Genomic DNA, 18,496 nt, shown 5'->3' with positions numbered 1-18,496 from the left:
ACACCCTGGATTATAAGACACACCTAGGTTTTAGAGGAGGAAAGTCATAAAAAATAATTTTTATTTATTAGTCCCCCTCAATCTTCATCAAACCTCAGATCAGACCCCCATATCAAACCCCAGATCATATAAAAAAAATAGCTAAATAGACTTACCTTTCTGGACAGCACGCTACACTCACCAGAGTGAGGGCCAGATAGCCTGAGTGGAGTAGACAGTTGGAGGGGTGTCACAGCAGGTGCCCTTGAAAGTCAGGCCTGGGTATGGAGGCTGTCTTAATGGCTGACTGATGAATAAATGTGGCATGGACATGAGAAGTGATCTAATTTTCCCCCAGCAAGCGTGTACGTAGCTCCTTTAATTCTATCCTCCAACTATTCCATCTTTCCTCCAGACTTCCAGGAATGAGAACATCAAATTTCCTATATTCCATATCTCGTATTTTTGACAGGAGAATGTATTATGTGACACAGCTTAATATCATTAACCCCAGATATTTTTTTTAATTAAAACTCTGCTATTTGATCCTTCATATTTTCATTTGTTTGAAGCTTTAAGGTCCTCAAAAATAAACTATTCAACTATGGAACAAATGTATTAGAGGGAAGGCAAATCAAGACATAAAATGTCAGACCGTTCTGTATTGTATCATCAACTTTTTAACTTTTTTGAGATGAAAGCTTTGCTTTGTTGTATCACTTCCATCAATGTGGACAAACCAATCAACTGGTCTCTTGGATTGTGCTAAGCTGATACTGTACTAAGGTGCCTACATGTAACAGTCCTCCCAAAAGTCCCACCAATAGTAATAATTCTCTGCCAGAGTGCACTATGTGGTAGCAGTGTACCCGATAGTAATAATGTCCCTCATTTTGCCCCCAGAAGTAAAAATGCTCCCATAATTCCCCCTATTATGTGCACCTGTACAAAAAATACTCCCTTATAATGTGTGCCAGTACAAAAAAATGACAACTTTTAGTACCCCATAGTGGCCTCCTTAAAATGTGTGCCAGTACAAAAATGCTCCTTTTTACAGCCGCAATATCATTATAGTGCTTGCTAAAATAATGACCCCCCACCCCATTGTGGCCCAACAGCATGCTGCCAAATAGAAATAATAAACTCAAATACTTACCGTACATCCATTCTGGAATAAGCGATGCAGTGCAAGACACAGGCCTCTTCTAGTCTGTGCCCTGAGCTCTATGCAGCCCGGCTCAGGCAGCGCGATAATGATGACACCGGCCTCTGATAGACCACAGGAACTAGGACTGAAGCCTATTAGATGAAACGGTGGGCCAGGGAGACATCGCTCCCAGACCCGTTGTGGCATACAACTGTATTGCAGTCCTGAGTACAACGATGCAGTTGAATATGCAGAGATGAGCGTTTCCACAATGGAAGCGCTCAATGCCCATGGCCCTTCCGCTGCCCTACTCTTGCCCCTACCTGGTGCTGCCTCACCTAGCCTCATTGGTGGTGCACCCCTGATCATAATGGGTCATGTTTAATAGAGAAAATAGGGAAACATACAAGTCAGTGGGAAGCTGTCTCTTAAGGGTGAGGCTGCTCCTAGCGATGTGGGCATGCTGTACAAATGCGCAACCAGAAACACACACACAGCAAAGTATTGAAAACTTGCCGTAAAATGGCACTCTGTTGTGTTTTTCAGTTGCTACATGTAGCTTCACCCTGAGGGTTCACTGGGTCTATAACGGTTACCAGTTGTACATCAACTGGGAATCTATTTCCTTAAGAGATCATCAAAGACATTTCTTTTCCTTAGCTTAGAAGACCAGGTGAATTTCCCCTGCAATAGTCAATAAAAATAATAGTGTTTATAACGTGAAGAAAATAAAATGGAAATTGGCCGAGGTCCCGCAGTAGGACCTATATCGCTCCTGTACATAGGAAAGAAATGTAATCAGCAAAATGGGTGCGTTAAAGAGGCCCTATAATTACAGTATTATTGCTGTTCCACTGGCTCTGTGTAGAAGGCAGTAAGACTTTGTAATACTGAAAACAGTGAAATAAAACCATTTACTGTATGCCTGCCTCATTGATGAGAACACTTCTATTACTTTCCATCAGGCAAATGGCTCTTTTTTATTATGTCTCCTGAAGTTTGCAGACTCTGCTTATTTTAGGTCACAATGACCTTCACCATTTTTCTCTCATTATTTCATCAAAGTTTTGAGAAACAATAATAATAAAAAAAGAAAACAGCGGCAATTCCTAAACGCAACGTCTGACATCCTCCCCCGAGACCCAAAATGGTCCTCACTAGATAGATCCCTATGCCAAAGATCAAGACATGATAATGGCTCTTTATTAATATATTGCTAGAATTAAAATTGATACTGTAACCCTTAAAGTGAATCTCCATACTTCATTAAAGGGGTTTTCTGGGAGTACAGTATTGAAGATCTATCCTCAGAATAGGCCATAAATATTTGATTGGTAGGTGTTTGACTCCGGGAACTGCCATCGATCGGCTTTTTGAAGGCACTGTGGCCTCCTCCTGGCATACCAAGCACAGCGCCGTTCATTGTATAGTGGCTGTGCTTGGTATTGCAGCCCAGGCCCATGCACTGAACTGTGCCTAGGCCAGGTGTGCAGTGAATGTGACTGCACTGGTTTAGGAATTGGCCTTAGCGCTCACAGACCCATAATAATATGATATTGATGACCAATATAATAAGGGATGAGCGAATCAACTTCGGATGAAACATCCGAAGTCAATTTGTATAAAACTTTGTTCCAATACTGTACGGGGCAGGAGCTCCGTACAATATTAGAATGTATTGGCTCCGATGAGCCGAAGTTATTGCTTCGCGGAGTCTCGTGAGACTTAGTGTATTAACTTCATAAATAAATTTGTATTGTAAAAAAACTTTTTTCGAACTCGGGTTTGGGTCCAATGTACCACTCAGAACTGAAACCGAGTTCGGGAATAGTTTTTTTTACAGTACAAATTAATTTATGAAGTTATTACCCAAAGTCTCGCGAGACTTCATGAAGCAATAACTTCTGCTCATCGAAGCCAATACATTCTAATATTGTACGGAGCGCCTGCCCCGTACAGTATTGGAACAAAGTTTTATGCGAAACATCCGAAGTCGATTCGCTCATCCCTAAATATAATCAACATTGTACTCCTGGCAAACCCCTGGCAAACAATATTAAGTACAAACATTTTTGCTGGTTATTTTTTAATACATCTTTATAGCAGTCAAAACTTTGTTTTTCTCTGATACAGAGCTCCAAATCCTCTGCACAGATAAACATAACATATGCATTGCCTGCAGCAGCCACTAGAGGGAGCTTAATGTATACAGTCTTATTCTTATTGAGTTCAAGGAAACCTTATGCAGTAAGCTCTTGAGCGCCCCCTAGTTGTGACTGCAGGTAGCCATAATGATACGTTTTAAATCTATGTCTATTATTATTATTTTTTTGTTCAACACATCCTGAGATGAATGACAAAAGAAAACTAACTTTGAAAAAAACATGAATACTCTATAAGGACATGTACACGTTGTCTATGGTGGCGTCCTTGATGTCAGGTCCTTCTTTCATTCACTTTATGATGACAGAAAATGTCCTTCTCAGTTCATACAAGAAAGACTGTGTCTATTTAGCTTTTGTCCTGTCACTGCAATTCATGACACTTAGCTTATCATCACCATATATGTATCAATCCCCTAATAATTGTTATCATTGGTGTACCTACCATAGAAGCAGACCATGCAACTGCTATGGTGAATAAGTGGCTTGACGGTGCCCTGCTTCTCCTATTCCCAACATAGTTTAACTGCATTTTCCATCAGTTGCCACTAGGGGGAACTTAGTGCCATGAGATTATTTACAGTTCCCTTTAAAATCTATGGTAACTGTATACATTCCTAAGCACTGAGCTCCCCCTAGTGGTGGCTGCAGGCAGTTTTGTAATATACTGTGTAATGGGAAACATAGGATTTATCAATGCATCTATGCCAGTGGTCTGTTGTAAATAGATCGAGAAATATGGTGGTCAGAATGGGCGTCATATTGACGAAGCACCTGTTCCATTATTTCCAACATAAAGAGTTAGACAAAGTGGGTGAGATGGAGGGCTCTGTGAGACTGTGTACGCCCCTAATTTAGATCTATATGAAATTCATTAGCACTGACATGTACTCTAATAAACCGTGGAAAACGATGAGTTGCCGATTGGCCCCCTTACCTAATGGGCCCCTGTGCTGACTGCTTGACATACCTAGCATCAGTACAATACTTACAAAAGAGAAGTCCTCCGCATTTCGACAGAGTAACTTAGGAAAAACGGCTTGTCTCTGGAACAGCTCTTCTTGCTCAAATATATTCCCATACATGAATCCATTCATCATGGTGGAATGGGCGTGAATGTCTATGTAAAACTCCAAACTGGTCTTCTGTTGGAGGAAGATATGAAATAATCCATCAGATATGTTTCCCAATAAGAGCATTAGTAAATGTAGTACTTTGCCATATTTTAACACTTTGTCATTTTAGGTCAGTTCCTGTTTATCCCATGGTCAGTAGTGTAACGACCATGCGACTGCTATGGGGCCCAGGACAAGAGGGGGCCCATGTGGGATCATCCCCTCTTCTACTGGAAGTGAAAACTTGGTCAGGACTCTACCCTCTAAAGAAACAACATTTAGCAAATGAGGCAGAGGAAAAATGGTCCAAGGGGTTTAGGCAGAACCCCTTCTGTCCTGTGTGAGGGGCCTGGTTTGATCCTTGCTATGGGGCCCTTACTTTTATATGTACGCCACTGCCCATGGTCATTATTACGGTATTATGCAATGAATAGAGGATTTGTACATGTACATTAAATACACCAGCCAGCCATATCAGGATGTTGCTGGGATAGTGCAGTGAATGTATAGAATATATATTAGCTACATAGATTGAATCAATGGATAGAAAAGTTGTGTTTTATCAGTAGAGAGGGAGAGCATAGGTGTTGTGTACAAAATGGGTGTTTTACTAGAAAGTGGAATGTACTGCAAACATAACATTTCTGCATTGCCTGTACAAAGATCCTTTTTTTGTGCATGAAGAGCCAGCCTTAAAACAAACAAACAAACAAAAAAAAAACTTAAGCGTCTACATTTCATACGTATTTTATAGGCATATTCCCAGCACCTTCAGCAGGATATTTCTATATCTGGAAGATGAAAAAAGTAAAAGCAAGACCTATGCGTTTCGAGTGGACACCCCACTCTTAATCATGGCATGATAAAGAGTGTGGTGTTCACTTGAAATGCGTAGGTTTTGCTTATCTTCCATGCTTTAATATTGGACGTTTTATGCTGGACTGGTGCTGGAACCTTGCACTTTATTTTCCGGACCTTAGCAGGTGACTGGCCCTGCATTTGCTCCATGCACCTAAAGATGTGGAAAGGATGATTACAAGGCTTGGTGAGCTGTCCTTCACAATTTTTTGTATCAATACTACTTCTGGCCAGCTCAAAATTTCATTCTGTTCTATGTCATCTTCTGGCCAGGTTTCCATTAAAATTGTCTTGTTTTCTTAATGTCGTGCAGTTTCGCGCCTCTGCAGCGAGCCCGGGAGAGGAGAGGGGGAGAGGAATGTGACAATGGTAGTGGCAATGATAGAAGTAGCACTAGTAGTAGTGGTTACAGTAGCAGTCCTCACTTTGGGACGCCCTGAGCTGTGTGGGCACAACCTTTCTTCCCCTTGGTGGGATGCCTTGGTGTTTTGAAGTGCAAGGCACTGGCTAAAGGGGCAATGATGCAGCAGTGCAGGTTGGCAATGCAAGGCAAATGAGGAGGCCGGATTTGGAGTAACAAGTCCACTGTACTCTACTAAGGCAATATTGGAAGATGACACACACAGGCAGTTACAAAACTAAGTTCAGACTTTCCAGGTTGCATACTGTACATAGTTTTCCAAACAGTATGTGTAACGGTACCTTCTGTGACAGAGATTAGAAGATCATAGAGACTGACTGCACGTGAGGTTAATTGACAGTATCTTGATTCTCAGTGTTGTGGTTTGGTAATGACAACACCTCTTGTCAGGTGCAGCTCATTGTCATTACTGCTTTCCCTACTTCGTTTGGTCTCACACTTCATACCATGAGGTTGATTTTCTCTGCTGGGATTTGGAAGAGTTGGTCTGTGGACCTTACCTGTGTTCCTGCTCATCCATTTTCTATAAGATAAGTTGTACTGCTCTTTCTATTTGGTTGTTTCCCTGTTCTTGTAGTTACTAGGCCTCAGGGAGACGCTGGTTAGTTCACCTGAGAAGGAACCAGTAGTCTCATTCCCTGCCACTACCTAAGGCATTTCAGGGCTCCTAGGGTCTAGGTTACGGCGTATGTATTTTTTGGGGTCTATACATACTGACAGGAGTCAGGGCCAGGTTTAGGGGCTTCCTAGGAGGTGACTTTTTTCCTCTACCTAGCCTTGAGGCCTAGTTCTGTGTCCCTCCCCTCCCCTGAATTCGTGACATTATCAACCGCCAAAAAACGCCATTTTGTTCAGATCAGTGCAGCTATAGATCCTATGTCTGCACTGGTTGGACAGCTGCAGGGTCTGTCTTTAAAGGTAGCTGACCTCCGCGTGTCTTGCAGATCCAGAGACCACAGGTGGCTGGTTCCGGTGGTGGGTACCAGGCCTGCCCTGAACCTAAGGTTGCCCTCCCTGACAGATTTTCCAGGGGTAGCGACAATTTCATTTGGTTCAGGGAGTCGTGCAAATTGTACTTTAAGCTGTACTCTTCTGATGATGAGAGTCAATGTGTGGGTATGATCATTTCTTTGCTTAAAGGTGACGCCCAGTCTTGGACTTTTTCTCTGCCGACCGGATCACAGTCCCTCCAAGTCGGTAGATAAATTTTTTAGAGCCTTGGGTGTTATTCACGATTACCCAGATCGGATCTCTCAGGCCGAGACCAAATTATGTGGTTTACGGCAATGACGCCGTGCGCTCATGCTGTCAGCAGGAATCCCGGCCGGGTTTCCACGGTCCGCTCTCGGCCGCGGAACACGGCCGTGTGCATGAGGCCTTAACTGGAGTCGGCTAAACATCTGAACCCAAGGCAGGCCAGATGGTCGTTGTTTTTTTACCAGATTTAATTTCATTGTCACCAATCACCCTGGGATTAAGAACGTCAAGGCGGATACCTTGTCGCGTAGCTTTCCTGGGGGGGTGATTCTGAAGATCCTGGTCCTATCTTATCTGAAGGTGTAGTAATATTCGCTCTTTATCCCGACCTTGAGGCAGAGGTGTAGGCTCAGGGAGATGCACCGGATTCTTGTCCTCCTGGAAAGTTGTTTATTCCTTCTGAATTACGGCACAAGGTGTTCGAGGAACATCACTGTACAGTTCTTACTGGACACCCTGGGAGCAGATCCACAGTCAATCTCATCTCTCATAGATTCTGGTGACTGGGGTTGCGTAAATGTGCGGAGGGCTATGTGTCAGCCTGTAGTACTTGTGCAAGTGCTATGGTGACACATACTCGGCCTTCAGGATCTCTACTTCCGTTGTCCATTCTGTCCAGATCTTGGACTCATTTGTCCATGGACTTTATCACAGATTTGCTGAATTCCTTAGGAAAAACTGTGATTCTGGTGGTTGTTGATCTCTTCAGTAAGATGTCGCACTTTATAGCATTAAAGGGCGACATCTTCAGGGCTACCTAATGCTAAAACTCTCGCACAAGTGTTTGTTGAAAACATCGTGAAGCTACATGGTATTCCCTCTGATGTGGTGTCTTTTTGCACTCGCTTGGGGGTACAATTGTCCTTCTCTTCGGCCTTTCACCCTCAGTCGAACGGACAGACTGAGCACACTAACCAGAATCTGGAGACTTAACTGAGATGTTTTGTCTCAGAGAATCAGGAGGAGTGGTCTTCTTTTTTGTCTTTGGTCGAGTTCACCATAAATAACCGTAGTCAGGAGTCCACTGATAAGTCGCCGTTTTTTGGGGCATATGGGTTCCATCCGCAGTTTGGCACATTTTCTGGTACTGAGACTTCTGGTATACCTAAAGAGGAAAGATTTTCCTCTCCTTTGTCATCTATTTGGTGGAAAATTTTAAATAATCTGAAAAAGATGGGCAAGAAGTATAAACGAATGGCTGACAAGAGACGTATGAGTGGTCCGGACCTAAGAGTGAGTGATTCTATGTGGCTATCCACAAAAAACATTAAGTTAAAAGTACCTTCGTGGAAGTTGGGCCCAAGGTTTATTGGTCCATATAAGATCTCTGCAATTATTAATCTCTGCCTTTCATGTTGACCTTTCCGCAGGCTTTAAAGATTCATAATGTTTTCCACAAATCATTACTGAAGAGATATGTCGAACCTGCTGAACCGTCCTACCTGCCACCCCCTCCTGTCATGGTGGACAGTAATCTTGAATTTCAGATTGCCAGGATAGTGGACTCTAGAATTCTCTGTAGATCCCTCAAGCTGCCGACGTTAATGCCAGTCGCCTTGTAAAACACTTTCACAGGGCTAATCGGGATAAGGTCGGTCCTGGGTGTCCGGAGGTCACCCGTAGAAGGGGGGTTACTGTAACGGTACCTTCTGTGACAGAGGTTAAAAGATTGGAGAGACTGAATGCACGTGAGGTTAACTGACGTATAATGCACGTATAACGGACCAGACTGAGCTGTGGCTCTCGCCACTAAACCTACAACCAGGCATGGTTGTGTCTGATAATGGCCGTAACTTGGTGGCGGCTTTGGGGCTCGGCAAGCTCACACACATACCATGCCTAGCCCACATGTTCAACTACAGTCATGTGAAAAAATTAGGACACCCTTTGAAAGCATGTGGTTTTTTGTAACATTTTTAATAAAAGGTTATTTCATCTCCGTTTCAACAATACAGAGAGATTAAAGTAATCCAACTAAACAAAGAAAACTGAAGAAAAGTCTTTTCAAGATCTTCTGTAAATGTCATTCTACAAAAATGCCTATTCTAACTGAGGAAAAAGATAGGACACCCTTGCCCCTAATAGCGAGTGTTACCTCCTTTGGCTGAAATAACTGCAGTGAGACGGTTCTTGTAGCCATCTACCAGTCTTCGACATCGGTCTGAGGAAATTTTACTCCACTCCTCAATGCAGAACTTTTTCAGCTGTGAGATGTTTGAGGGGTTTCTTGCACGTACAGCCCTTTTCAAGTCACCCCACAGCATCTCAATGGGATTCAAATCTGGACTTTGATTTGGCCATTCCAGGACTCTCCATTTCTTCTTTTTCAGCCAATCTTTGGTTGATTTACTAGTATGTTTTGGGTCATTGTCATGTTGCATGGTCCAGTTCCGCTTCAGCTTTAATTTTCTAACTGATGGTCTCACATGTTCTTCAAGCACCTTCTGATACACAGTAGAATTCATCGTGGATTCTATGATGGTGAGCTGACCAGGTCCTGCTGCAGCAAAGCAGCCCCAAACCATGACACTTCCACCTCCATGCTTCACAGTTGGTATGAGGTTCTTTTCTTGGAATGCTGTGTTTGGTTTACGCCAAACATGTCCTCTGCTGTTGTGTCCAAATAATTCAATTTTGGACTCATCTGTCCAAAGAACATTATTCCAGAAGTCCTGGTCTTTGTCAACTTTATCTCTGGCAAATGTCAGTCTGGCCTCGATGTTTCTCTTGGAAAGAAAAGGTTTCCTCCTTGCACACCTCCCATGCAAGTTAAACTTGTACAGTCTCTTTCTGATTGTAGAGGCATGTACTTCTACATCAACAGTAGCCAGAGCCTGCTGTAGTTCTCGAGATGACACTTTAGGGTTTTTGGAGACCTCTTTTAGCATCTTGCGGTCTGCTCTTGGGGTGAACTTGCTGGGGCGACCAGTCCTGGGCATGTTGGCAGTTGTTTTGAAAGCCCTCCACTTGTAGACTATCTTCCGGACAGTGGAATGGCTGATTTCAAAATCTTTTGAGATCTTTTTAAATCCCTTCCCAGACTCATAGGCTGCTACAATCTTTTTTCTGAAGTCCTCTGACAGCTCTTTTGCTCTCACCATGGTGCTCACTCTCACTTCAACAGTCAGGAGCACACCAAACTAAATGTCTGAGGTTTAAATAGGGCACGCCTCATTCAACATGCAGAGTAACGATCTACTAATTATGTGCACCTGGTGTGATATACCTGTGTGAGATCTGAGCCAATTTAAGAGGGAATACATGTGAGGGTGTCCTATCTTTTTCCTCAGTTAGAATAGGCATTTTTGTAGAATGACATTTACAGAAGATCTTGAAAAGACTTTTCTTCAGTTTTCTTTGTTTAGTTGGATTACTTTAATCTCTCTGTATTGTTGAAACGGAGATGAAATAACCTTTTATTAAAAATGTTACAAAAAACCACATGCTTTCAAAGGGTGTCCTAATTTTTTCACATGACTGTAAGTGGTTCAATGGTTTCTCAAAACCTACTCAAATTTGTCTGAGCTACTGGTAAAGGTGCGCCGTGTGTGTGCCCATTTCCAAAAGTCATCTACAGCTGCTTCCGGTCTGGCAGCGCTTGCAATTTCCAGCTCACTGACTGTTTTCCGATGTGAGCACAGGCTAGAACACCATGTTCCACATGTTGGCCAGGCTTTGTGAGCAGCAGAGGGCAGTAGTGGAATACCAGCTGCAACATGGTCGTCGCCTTTCCAGTCAGCTTCCGCTCTTCACAAGCGACGAGTGGGCATGGATGTCTGACCTCTGTGAGGTTTTATGCAACTTTGATGAATCAACTTAGACGGCGAGCGGCGATGCCGCTATTATCAGCGTAACCATCCCACTACTGTGTCTACTGATACGCTCGCTGCTCACAATGAAGACGGACCCTTTGCATGTGGAAGAGGTGGAAATGGGGGAAGACAGTACACTGGGTGATAGTCAGACCAACCTCATTTCGTCTTTTCAGTGCGAATTGGATGATGATGAAGAGAAGGAGGAGGAGGAGCAGAAGACGGTTGCCTCCGCTACAGACGGTAGTACCCATAGCAGGCTTATTCCATCTGTTCAGCGTGAATGGGCAGAAGAGGAGGAAGAGGATGAGGAGATTGAGAGTCATTCTCCTGATGAGGACAGTGAAGTCTTGTCTGTTTGGACTCTGGCACACATGGCTGACTTTATGTTATGCGGCCTTTCCCGTGACCCTCGCGTTGTACGCATTTTGGCCAACACCGATTACTGGTTGTGTTCACCCTTCTCGACCCCCTCTACAAAGAGATCTTCTCATCTCTCATCCCTGTGGTGGAGAGGACTAGCAAAGTTGTGCAATATTAGAAGGTCCTTTTGGAAAAATTGCTCCAAAAATTTCCAGCTGACAACACTGGCGGCAGAGTACGTAGTTCCTTGGGCAACCGAGGGTGGGAGATGAGGGGAACACACAGCAGTTCCAACAGAGGCAGGGCAACACTCTCCAAGGCCTAGGACAGTTTCATGACACCCCCGCCAGCATGCATGGCCTAGTGTCACAAGGAGGGAAAGGTTTTGAAAGATGGTGAAGGAGTACGTAGCAGACCGTGTCAGCGTCCTCAATGATCCCTCTGTGCCTTACAACTATTGGGTGTCCAAGCTGGACACGTAGCACAAACTGGCGCTCTACGCCTTGGAGGTGCTGGCCTGCCCTGCTGCCAGCGTTTTGTCAGAGTGGGTATTTAGTGCTGCTGGGGGCATAATAACTGATAAGCGCATCTGCCTGTCAACTGAAAATGCTGACAGGTTGACTCTTATCAAAATGAACAAGGCCTGGATTGCCCCTGACTTCTCTACTCACCAGAGGAAAGCGGCTGAACATAAAGGCACTTTAAATGTGGCTTTTATGGCGTATTGAATACACTGTATTCCCATGCACCCCTTCCACCACAAAAAAGGGTATATTGTTCAATCTTTCTTTTCTCGTACACCTCCTCCTCCTCCATCATATCAACATGCTTATTAGGCTGCCCTCACTCCTAATGTTTTAGAGGTTCAGCTCAGCAGCAGGCCCTCGCCCAGAATTATTTACGTGGTCAGATCAGCAGCAGGCCCTCGCCCATAATTTTTACCACGGTCAGATCAGCAGCAGGCAATAACCCCTAATGTTTTAGAGAGTCAGCTCAACAGCAGACCTTCAACCATAATGTTTTCGATGGTCAGCTTAGCAGCAGGCCCTCGCCCATATTTTTTTTATGGTCAGATCAGCAGCAGGCCCTCGCCTCTAATGTTTTAGATGGTAAGCTTAGCAGCAGGCCCTCACCCTAATGTTTTAGATGGTCAGCTCAGCAGCAGACCGTCACCCCTAATGTTTTAGATGGCCAGATCAGCAGCAGGCCCTCGCCCCTAATGTTTTAATGGGTCACCAGCAGTTCCTTGCTCCTAATGTTTTTGAGGGTCACCAGCAGGCCATCAATCATAGTTTTTCAAGGGTGTGTATGATGCCTCCTTTATTTGTAATAAAGGGTGTATTGGAGGGCCTCATTCACATTGTACCACAATGTGAATGAGGCCCTCCTTTACGTGATATACAGGTTGTATCGGAGTGCCTCTTCCTTGTAATTTTTGGCAGCACTTGCACTTCATATATAAGTAAATATACAGGAAAGAATGTGCGCATTATTGTCAGTCTGTAAAATTGGCGTACTACTCGGACAACATCGCTCCCAGCAGCGACCTGGGAGTCCAAGATGCATCCAGACATCCTCCCCATGCTGTTCCCGAACCATTTCAGTGGTGTTTACATCAATTTTCTGACCTTTTCATGTGAACCAGACACCTTCCTCTCTTCAAGGGGTGCCTGGTTTAATGCTCGGGTTCCCTCATTGACTTCCATTGTGCTCAGGTGTTCGGTAGAGCACCCGAGCATCCCATGGTGTTCTACTCAAGCACCCGAGCACTTTGGTGCTCGATCAACACTACTCCTTATATGTTTTATTGGATGCTGAATCCTCACATTCAAAGCCCCTGTGCAGGTCAGGATTCTGAGCATGGCCTTAAGTGGTTGTCCTCTCTTTAAAAGTGTTGGTCTATCCTTCACTGACTGGCAGGGGTCCAATACCCTGCATCCCCTTGATCAGCTGTTCTGTAGGGGCTCGAGTGCCGGAAGAACTACATAGCTCCGTACGTTTTGCAGTGGATGGAGCTGGTCCCTTTGAACGGAGCTGTGTAGTTTCAGTGCTGACTTCCAGCACCAGAGTTACAACTAAACAGCTGATCGGTGGAGGCGCGGCGTGTTGGACCCCTAGTAGTCAGATAGTGATGGCCTATCCTAAGGAAAGTCAAGAGAGAAGAAGAGATAATCGTAGATTCAACATATACCCCATAATATTGTCATATGGAGCTTCACTTTAAATAAAACCTGCAGATTCTTTACTTTACGGCCCTCCTAGTACTCTTTTTAGTTTTTAGATAATGCTCATTTTGTTCATCATATGTTTTTGTTAAAATATACATTGGTTGGTTTATAAATAGGTTGATGAATATGCCCCAATTTCGCTCACTAATGGGGAACATTATAGAAGCAGTTTAATAAGAAGTCAGCAGAGGAATACAATCTTGCCGCCCCCTACAGTTTTATTTCCGTGACTTCACCAATAAATAGAGTAAATTGGTACAGTAGCACATTAGGAAGAAAAAAATGTCATTACAGTCAGAATGGTTCAATGATACTGAACTAAGAAATCGGTCTTCTCCTTTAACTGCTATGAGCAAAATCATTACTATATGGTAATGGAGGTGACTCTTCTAATATTAACTGTGCCTGTCATCCAACTGAAAAGGACATTTAGGAGAAATATAGGTAAATAAAATTGACTGGGAGTCACTAACAGAATGTGCTACTCCCTCCCAAATCTCCTCTCAAATGCCTTTTCAGCTGGATGCCACATACATCATACAGATCCCCAATCTCGGATTCTCCCAATCAGAGCACCAATTTATAGCATATTCTGTATACAAATTAAGGTGGATCCCAACCTGATTGGCCAAGGGGATTCACATGGTCATGGCTACAATAGTCTAGCACTAAAAGATTATGTTGGGGGTGGGAAGGATTGGGCAATGTGAATATTTTTGCCCGGTCCTTTTGTTCTCCTGGGAGATAAGCCACCGCCAGAAGTGTCTGGCAGTGGATTTCTCCTCTCTCCCCATTGAATACACATACAAGATTGGCTGAACAGAATGTGTATGGTGTAGCTGGGAGGCAGTCGGGAGAAGTAGCTGATGGCCGAACGATCGTCCCACCCACACTTATTGAATGTGCATGGCCACTTTTAGAGAGAGGGAGCCCAGACCAAGTTTGTTGCCTCCCAATTTTTACTAGGTGGAAAGAACTAGAGAGACTTCATTATTACCAAACATGGGGGCAAAAATTTGCCCAAAGGAGAAACAATCACCAGACCCTTCTGATCTAGGGAATAAGGGCTCTCTTATGTGAGCGGGTTTTCTGTCCAGATGAGATGCTTTTAGTGAATGCGTAACATCCGGACTGAATCCTGAACCATTCATTTCAATAATGCACATGTGCATGTTTTTCATGCATCATGTTTGCGTTCATGAAAAATCGCAACGTGTTCTATATTATCTCCATAGAAGTGAATGAGACTTGCGTGAAAAACGGAAGGCCTCCAGATGCAATGCGGTTTTCAATGATAGTTGCTAGGAGATGTAGATTGTCATTTTTTAATTTTTTTTTACTAGACGTGAAAAACACATACGATGCGGATGGAGAAAAAAGGAAACACTGATCGCAATCGCAGAAAAAAATCAATTGAACTTGCGTGCAAAACCATCAGTTTTTTACTGAACAGAGTTTTTTCCGTTCTTCTCATCCATCAGAAAAATAAACAAAAAACGGGATCCTGTATTTTAAGCATCCGTTATGCTCAGCTATGCACATTTTACATCCGTTTTAGCCATTTCTGTCTGAGATCCGTTATTTTTGACAGAAAAAAAAGTCCTACACTAAGTAATTTTTTTCCATCTAAAATAAAGGATCTCGGATGGAAATGGCTAAAATAGATGCAAAATGTGCATAACTGAGCATAACGGATGCTTAAAATACAGGATACGTTTTTTCAGAAGATCGGAAGAACGGAAAACTAAACAGTGATGTGATCCGGCCTGAAGCTCAGATCCATAATGGATTATCTAGTTTGATTCTGGGGTTGTCTCCCTTCTTTATACATATACCACATAGAAGAAGAGTCTATGCAACATGAATTCTAAAAACCAACACTGTAACAAGCAGATTGATATAATATATATATATATATATATATTGTAATAAGGTACAAGGAATCATCGTGGATGATAGGTATGTGTCACCGAGGTTTCTGGCCTCGGTGGAGTAACAGACGTTTTTTATGTGTCAGCAGCAGTTGCTGTTTGACACCTTGATACTTAGTATGGCTGTAATAGTTGATCTGGGACGGCTCTTACTGGGAGTAGTCAAAGTGCTGGGTGGGTGACTACTCCCCATGTTCCAGGCCGGGTTTTGCCAGGCATAACCAGTCAGCACTGCCAGGTGGAGAGGATTACCTCCATCTGACAGTGGAGCTCGGGAGGTCTGTGTGCTGTGATCTGAGGGCTGTGTTGGGATCTGTGGCTTGAGCCGGGCTGGAGGGCTCAGACCCCTGTGAGGGCGAACAGGCCGCCTAACGCCTGCCTGTGGACTTGACAAGGCATAACTTCCAAACGGGTGTAAAGTAACACCCAGGAGAAAAGGTGACTGTTTTATATATGAACATTTTATGTGCGTGAACGATCACCAAGCAACTAGCGTTTTTGTTTTGCTTTCACGTGTAAATAAACACTGATGTTTAGAACCGAGAACGTTTACTTTGCCTCTGGGCTGCACCCGCTAATCCTAAGTACCAGAGCGAATACCCACTATATATATATATATATATATATATACACACACACACACACACACATTTTTTTATATCTGTCTGCAATAAATAACAAAAAAACCAGAGCAGCTGCCTACACCGAAAGTTTGCTCCTTTCACTGGAGAAGCAATTAAAACTAAGATGAAGCAAAGCATGCTGGAATTAAAAGGGAGAGTGATTGTCATATAATTTGTCTGCGAAGACAAGGAGAAAGTAATAAATTGTTAGCTGGGAACCTGCTGGATGCTGAGAGCTGTCTTTAAAGGGAGATGCAAGATACCTCCCGCTACGATATTAAACTCATCATTTTCTGCTCTGGAGGTGGAATTCAAAATGATTCAACAGTCGACATCTAAAAAGTCATTTTTCTACTTAATTCCCAGAAGTGACTTTTTTATGTGCTGACGCTCTGCAGAGAGACGGTTCTTTTTTTTCCCCGCTGTAACTCTGTAATTGCCTATGAGATCAGCTGACCCTATGTACCTAAGGGCATTTTTTTTCCCCCCGCAGCTGGTAAAACAAAAGACGCTTCTTCCCCTTCTGCTTTGTCAACAGAGAAATGGAAGCCAGACACAGCACGAGCTGCTAGCGGCTCTAATAGCATCCACGGCTCTGCTGCATACATTTTCTTGACTTTTCTTTTTTTACGTTAATAATCATCACTTTGGACGCCGATTCAGATTTCACGTCTTCCACTTGCAAGAAGTGGCTCGGCTCAGGAAAGATTTCCTCCAGCTATTAAAGGGTTGCTGTGCAACAGGAATTTTGGGTTGTGGATATTGGTGATGCTTTCATATTTCTGTACTTATTATTATTATTATTATTATTTTTATTGTATTTTGTTCCTTTATTTAATACAGATAGAAACTATACTGGAGAAGAAATCAGAAGACCACTGAGTGACATCTATGCCTTTCTATATGCCCTTAAAAAATGATGCATTTGGGGGGTTATTTAAATTTTCTTTGTAGTCATCTAGTTGAATTACCTCGCTGTGTATTGCCAGAGGAGTTGGCCTGGAAGCTGTTTTGATAATCCTGCTTTGATGTTAATATTAATAGGTACAGCTCTACGAAAGATAACCAAGTAGTTGTTCCCAATGCTTATAAATATGGAACTAAATAGATGGGCACAGTACTGTAGAATCGAGAGTGGAGAGGAGGGACATGAAATGTGACAATATTGGATATTCGCCCCATAGTGTAAGTCCAAAAACAGTTATATCAAATGCTGGAGATATAAAAAGTAGATTCTAATTGGTTTTCTATGGGTCCCACTATTCCAATGATAACACTGTGCTGATAATGCAGTAACGGGAAGTGTTGTCATTGCCCAGCAAGCGTGTAGTGTGATGGACCAGGTCCAGAAGATGTTTAGCCATTGAAACATTGGCAAAAAAGAAGTTAAGAGAAGAACTAAAGAATTACTAGCTCTCTTAATAGATAGTGGACCATATCGTTTATGATTCACGCCATTTTCACATGGTCAACAAGCATCTGCTCCAAACTCCTGCACCTGTGATGCTGCTTGAATGTGAAGCCCCTACAATGCCTCTGCATCTGCAGCTGACTCATCAGAAGTGCCACTTCCTGCTCCAAAATGCAACTTCTTGGACAAAGTACATTCCCAGGGTCTAATATGTCCTGAATCACCTCTGTTTTGGGTTCTTTTGACTATTATGAAGAATTTGAAGAAATTATACAATAACTACACTTTCCATTACCATCCCGAATCATCAGTGAAATAAAGTGCTAAACAGAGAAATTTCCTAAAATTTGCTTTGGATCTGATTTGGTTGAATCAGCTGTCTGAATTAATCTGGTATGAATAAATTCAGACTGTATCAAAAGTGTCCCAATTGCCCTAAAAAGTTGTATCTTTGAGGACTAAGACTGTCTCCAACCCCTTTCAAGCTCTTTAACATCAAGACATCATTAGAAATGTCAATGTGAGAGCAACATATATTATTAGTGTTGATCGAGCACCAAAGTGCTTGGGTGTTCGGGAGCTCGGGTCAAACAACTCAGGATGCTCGGGTGCTCTACCAGGCACCCGAGCACAATAGAAGTCAATGGGAGAACCTTAACATTAAACCAGGCACCCCCTGCTCTGAAGAGGGGAGGGTGTCTGGTTATTAGTAAAAGGTCAGAAATTGATAGAAACACCACTGAAATGGTTCGGGAACAGTATGGGGAGGATGTAAGGATGCATCTTGGAGCGATGTTGTCCGAGTAGTACGCCACTTTTACAGACTAACAATAATAAAAACAAAATCAAAGATAAAATCGATTTTAGAGGAAAAATTGTTAGGAAACATTCTTTCCTGTATATTTACTTGTATATAAAGTGCAAGTGCTGCCAGAAATTACAAGGAATAGGCACTCCGATACAACCTGTATATCACATAAAGGAGGGCCTCATTCACATTGTGGTACAATTGTTCAAGTAGTGGGACTCCTACACTCATAAAGCCTATGCACTAAGTGAAAAGGCTACCAAATATTACAAAGAACCAGCACTCCAATACACCCTTTATTACACATAAAGGAGGGCATTATACACACCCTTGAAAAATTATGATTGATGGCCTGCTGGTAACCCTCAAAAACATTAGGAT

General features: G+C 43.0%; 1 protein-coding gene across 1 annotated transcript in view; it reads right to left on the bottom strand.

The window, feature by feature from the left end:
* Window positions 1–3,990: 3,990 nt before the first annotated feature.
* AGBL4 (AGBL carboxypeptidase 4) overlaps window positions 3,991–18,496 on the bottom strand; it is a 1,564,331-nt gene continuing 1,549,825 nt past the window's right edge. The window contains exons 10-11 of the mRNA XM_044302361.1: window positions 4,281–4,433; window positions 3,991–4,062 (exon numbers count right to left, since the gene is read on the bottom strand). Of these exons, the coding sequence (XP_044158296.1) occupies window positions 3,991–4,062; window positions 4,281–4,433 (225 nt within the window). The remainder of the gene's footprint in view (window positions 4,063–4,280; window positions 4,434–18,496) is intronic.

The sequence above is a fragment of the Bufo gargarizans genome, chromosome 7 (assembly GCF_014858855.1).
Source record: "Bufo gargarizans isolate SCDJY-AF-19 chromosome 7, ASM1485885v1, whole genome shotgun sequence".
Classification (NCBI taxonomy): Eukaryota; Metazoa; Chordata; class Amphibia; order Anura; family Bufonidae; genus Bufo; species Bufo gargarizans.
This window is presented reverse-complemented; position numbering and strand designations above follow the sequence as displayed.